General features: G+C 40.7%; 1 protein-coding gene across 2 annotated transcripts; it reads right to left on the bottom strand.

Annotated features, from left to right (window-relative positions):
- Nucleotides 1–814: 814 nt before the first annotated feature.
- LOC131690852 (transcription factor grauzone-like) lies at nt 815–3,942 on the bottom strand. Of its 2 annotated transcripts, XM_058976915.1 has the most exons (5): nt 3,654–3,941; nt 3,005–3,593; nt 2,093–2,546; nt 1,303–2,034; nt 815–1,245 (listed from the first exon to the last, which is right to left on the bottom strand). In XM_058976915.1, exons 1-5 carry the CDS (start codon nt 3,774–3,776, stop codon nt 1,206–1,208), a joined length of 1,938 nt encoding a protein of 645 aa, XP_058832898.1. In that variant the 5' UTR covers nt 3,777–3,941; the 3' UTR covers nt 815–1,205. The 2 variants fall into 2 exon arrangements, with proteins under 2 accessions (XP_058832898.1, XP_058832897.1); XM_058976914.1 differs by having other exon boundaries at nt 815–2,034; nt 3,654–3,942.
- Nucleotides 3,943–4,162: the final 220 nt, after the last annotated feature.

Genomic DNA, 4,162 nt, shown 5'->3' on the forward strand with positions numbered 1-4,162 from the left:
AATATTTTATTTTTTTTGTCAATGAGTACTATTCTATTGTTAATAAATAAGACATTGTTAATGCCTAATGTGGCTACGCCACACCGATTTTTTCAAGTGAGGACTTAAACTAGAGATAGCCTCTATGTTTGAGTATACCGGGCAAACGAGTGGATCACAGGTTTGCTTGCGATTTCGATGACAAGCAACAAAGCCACCTCGTCCGGCAGATTCTAAGCGGCTTTGCGCCGCTTCGGATCGTTGGACTCGGTTATGCGGCATAGCCGCATTGTTAGCTTTTCCAAAAGCATTACTTTCGAGAGCACAATAAACATACGAGCAAGGTTAGTAGGTACAACTTCTTTTCAAGCTTATTAATGAATTATTAAAATTTTCGCTTTTCGCCACTTTTTTAAGAATCTACAACACTAAACTAGCATATTTTTAAAAGAAAAACATGTTTTCCGCCTACAAGGGAAGAAGTATCTAAAGTAAACAATTACCGTGGTTTGTATTAAATCAATTATGAAATTACTGCTGTAATCCAAAATTTAGTGAAAATCCAGCTATAACAATTATGCTCACTCTTGCAATGCAGGTGCTAGTACATTTAAAAAGACCGTAGATCAAAGATGTCAACGAAGTTTGCATTAAAACTTTAGTAATCAAGACATGATATTATTAAAGCTGAGACGAATGACTATAAGATTAAAACCTTTATAAACAAAAAATATACTGGAATCCTGAGTTTACAAATATCAAATATCCTAACACATTTAATGTTTGAAGAATATAAAAGTCATCTTAGACCAGCATAAATACAAACACGATATAGTAAGATGGCCAAATTCGCTCAACAATACTTTTCAATTTATTTTAGGCTCTCGTCAGCGATGGGATTCGGTGCAACCGCCTCTCTTTTTGGACTTTACCTCACCGACTGGAGAGTGATCGTCACGTACATCCCATTCTACGGTGGTAAATTCAAAGAGGAGAAGACAGAATAAACCATCCATTCTTCATAATACATCGTAAAATAACTTAGTGGCATTATTTTTGCCCTTTCAAAAACACATTGCGACATTCGACGAACATGTGTATTCGAGAAATCTAAATCTCCGTTCAGCGATGAGTTAGAATATATTAATCACGATAAAAACACAGTCTGTTGATCATAAATCATAGAGAAATAATACCTTCTACCTACAGCTCAAGCTGTCTGTGCTTCATTTGGGCTCAACGAGAAGTGATTTTGTGCGAAACTCACTGTAAGATTTGAGAATGTATTTCGTAAATAAATATAGATAACCAAAAGTAACATACTTCTCTTCCGCCTCCTTCCGCATCTTTTGCACGGCTAACTCTTGCGGATGCATTCGCTTCCGATGGGCGTAGTAATTGCCACTAGAGGCAAAAGTTCGCATGCAGAACTCACAGCTAAATTTCTTCAATCCAGTGTGCTGGACGTGATGATTAACCAGCGTGTTTTTCAACTTGAACTCCTTTCCACACACATCACAGGCAAACGGCTTCAGATCGGTATGCTGTACTCGCATGTGATTCCGCAGGCATTGCATATTAGCGGCCGAGTATTCGCACAGATTGCACTTGTGTCGTACCATCGAATGCTGGACCATGTGCTTTCGCAGACACAGTTTGTTCTTGAGCCACTTCTGGCACTGATCACATTGCACTTGATGAATTTTGGGTTGATGAGTGGTCAGATGATAGCCCAAATTACTCTTGGATGTGAACTGTTTTGCACAAATGTGACAAACGTACGCGTGTTGTTGATCTGACTTACAATGCACCGTTTGAATGTGGTCCGCTAATCGCTTCGCCATGCTGAAACGTTTGCCACACTCGTCGCACACATGCTGCGTTCGTTCCCCTTCCGGAAGGTGTGACTGGCAATGTGACATCAGAGCACTACCGTAAGTAAATCGTCGCGGACAGATGAGACACTGCAGCGGTCGTTCCTCCTCGGGTCGGTGGTTCTGTATGTGATACTGGAGGATTTTTGGGGTGGTCATCAGCTTGCCACACTCAGGACACCTAAAAACGAAAGGTAAAAATATATTTGAGGTGAACCTTGGAAACGTAATGTACATACTTAAAAGCTTCCGGTTGCAGGTGTCTCGCCATGTGCATTGCCATCATACGTGGTTTGGTGATTTTCTGACTACAGCACCAAACGTGACCCTTAACATTGTGAGCATCTTGGAAATGCGCGACGTATGCATCCATGTCCTGAAACTCTAACCGTTCGTTAAGGACCTCCAGGCAAAGCTCACAACTAACATCATAGAATTTTGCCATCAGACTGGACAGTTGCTTTCCCTTTATAGTCAATTTATTTTCATGGATTAGTTTGTTCGGAAATGCACCGTAATCGTTTGGTTTCTTCTCCTCGACTCCATCGCGCGACTCGGAGGGTTCTTCTGTCTCGTTTTCCAGTTGGGTGGTAAACTCTTCGTCATCATCGTCCACCTCATCGTCGTCTTCCTCTTCATAGTCCTGGTTGTTCTCTTCGAGCGGTTTCTCTTCCTGAGTTTCAACGTAATTAGCTGAAACATTGTTTTAATTAGATTGAAAATTTATTGTAACTCGCTTTAATTATTTTAACTACATTATACATCTACCAAACCCACTCTATTCCACGTGACGAATGAAGACCTTTTAAGGTCACGTAAATAAAACTAATAATAATAACAACACTACTCCGTCACTACTCTTGGAATTTGATGTCTTCAGCAGATAGCATGCATATGACTCTGTCAATAGTGGGGTTCTGAGATTCCGCAAGAAAACTCATCAATAGTGCGGAGAGTAATCACGATTGTCGCAAGATAGTTTGTTGATATTAGGTTGGCAAGCAATTTAAGGGCATCTCCAACATACCCGGAGAAACGGCTTAGGCGGTGGGACCGAAACAAATTTATTTTCGACTTCCATTCGTCCGGGGAAGGGCTCACATCGTGACCATCCTTTCGACGATCCTTCAAAGATGACAATACATACTTACCATCAACACCAATCTCTTGCTCGGTTACATCCAACCCAGCGACTGTCATCAAACTTTCCTGCCTGACACCCTCTTCCACTACGGCAATCGCCTGCATCTCTTTATTTTTCTGTGCTTCATCGTAGGTGGGTAAATCCGAAGTAATATCGTTAGGTGTATCGTCGCCCCCAGTGTCGCTGCTTACAGGCAGTATAACTCTAGTACCACTAGCGTCTATAGTGCTAATCACAGTCGTCGTTAGCTGACTAGGTAACTGTAGTAGAGTCAACTTTGTCGCTGTAGCATTTTCGCTTTGACCGGAATCAGAAGGTTTGTGAAACTGAATGCTGCTTTGAGCACTTAGACCTGAAATCTTTACGGACGAACTGCCGTCGTTCAACTCAATGCAGGATTGTCCAATCACTTCCTCCTCACGGAGGATGTAGGTTGTGTGTGAGCTCTGATCGCTAATCACTATCATTCCCGGTTGGCTACTGTAGGCAAAAACCGTTTGGTTCTGCGCAACCTCTTGGAAGAACACATGAAAATTTTCTACGGTTTGAAAACATTTCAAACATATTAGTTTTGGAAGACAATCATCTTCCTTCACCTAGAAAAAGTGATCGGTTTAACTGAAGTATGATTTTAAAAATGTCTGCATTGGACCTACCTCAAGATTCAAATATTGCTGTAATTTCTCTTGCAGCTTAGCTTCCCGCTGACGATCGCCAAATATCGGCAAAATATCTTCATTGTTGTATAAGCATAACCGGCAAACTAAGTTACCTTCCATCGTGAAACCCTAGCACCTCTATCCTTCAATAAAGTACCGTTATCCTGTCCTAATTAAACTAGATTGCAATTCCTGTGTAAGTACAACTTTCCCTGTTATGATTTTTGCACACTGTTTACAATCGAACCCGATTTCTCTTAGGACAGACACAAGTGTCACCTCATGAATGAACGCACACAATCACATTTAATGAATGAAATGAATTTTTATACATTGATGGTGATACACTGAAATAAAGAATGGTTGAAAAAAGATGTTATGAACCAAGAAAACGTTTCCAATCAATTTTAGCTGATGATCCTGTTCCCGGTCAAACCATTCGTAATTTGATTCGGAATCCTGAATGAAGTCAGTATGGATTCCAAATCAAATGCAACAACCGATTC

This window comes from Topomyia yanbarensis, chromosome 3 (genome assembly GCF_030247195.1).
Source record: "Topomyia yanbarensis strain Yona2022 chromosome 3, ASM3024719v1, whole genome shotgun sequence".
NCBI lineage: Eukaryota > Metazoa > Arthropoda > Insecta > Diptera > Culicidae > Topomyia > Topomyia yanbarensis.

What these genes read in the sequence shown, in the direction of transcription:
- LOC131690852 (XM_058976914.1), bottom strand. Translation starts at nt 3,776, where the DNA reads ATGGAAGGTAACTTAGTTTGCCGGTTATGCTTATACAACAATGAAGAT. An exon ending in AGCAATATTTGAATCTTGAG is followed by an intron (nt 3,594 to 3,653) that starts GTAGGTCCAATG and finishes CACTTTTTCTAG; the next exon opens with GTGAAGGAAGATGATTGTCT. An exon ending in GCAAGAGATTGGTGTTGATG is followed by an intron (nt 2,547 to 3,004) that starts GTAAGTATGTAT and finishes ACAATGTTTCAG; the next exon opens with CTAATTACGTTGAAACTCAG.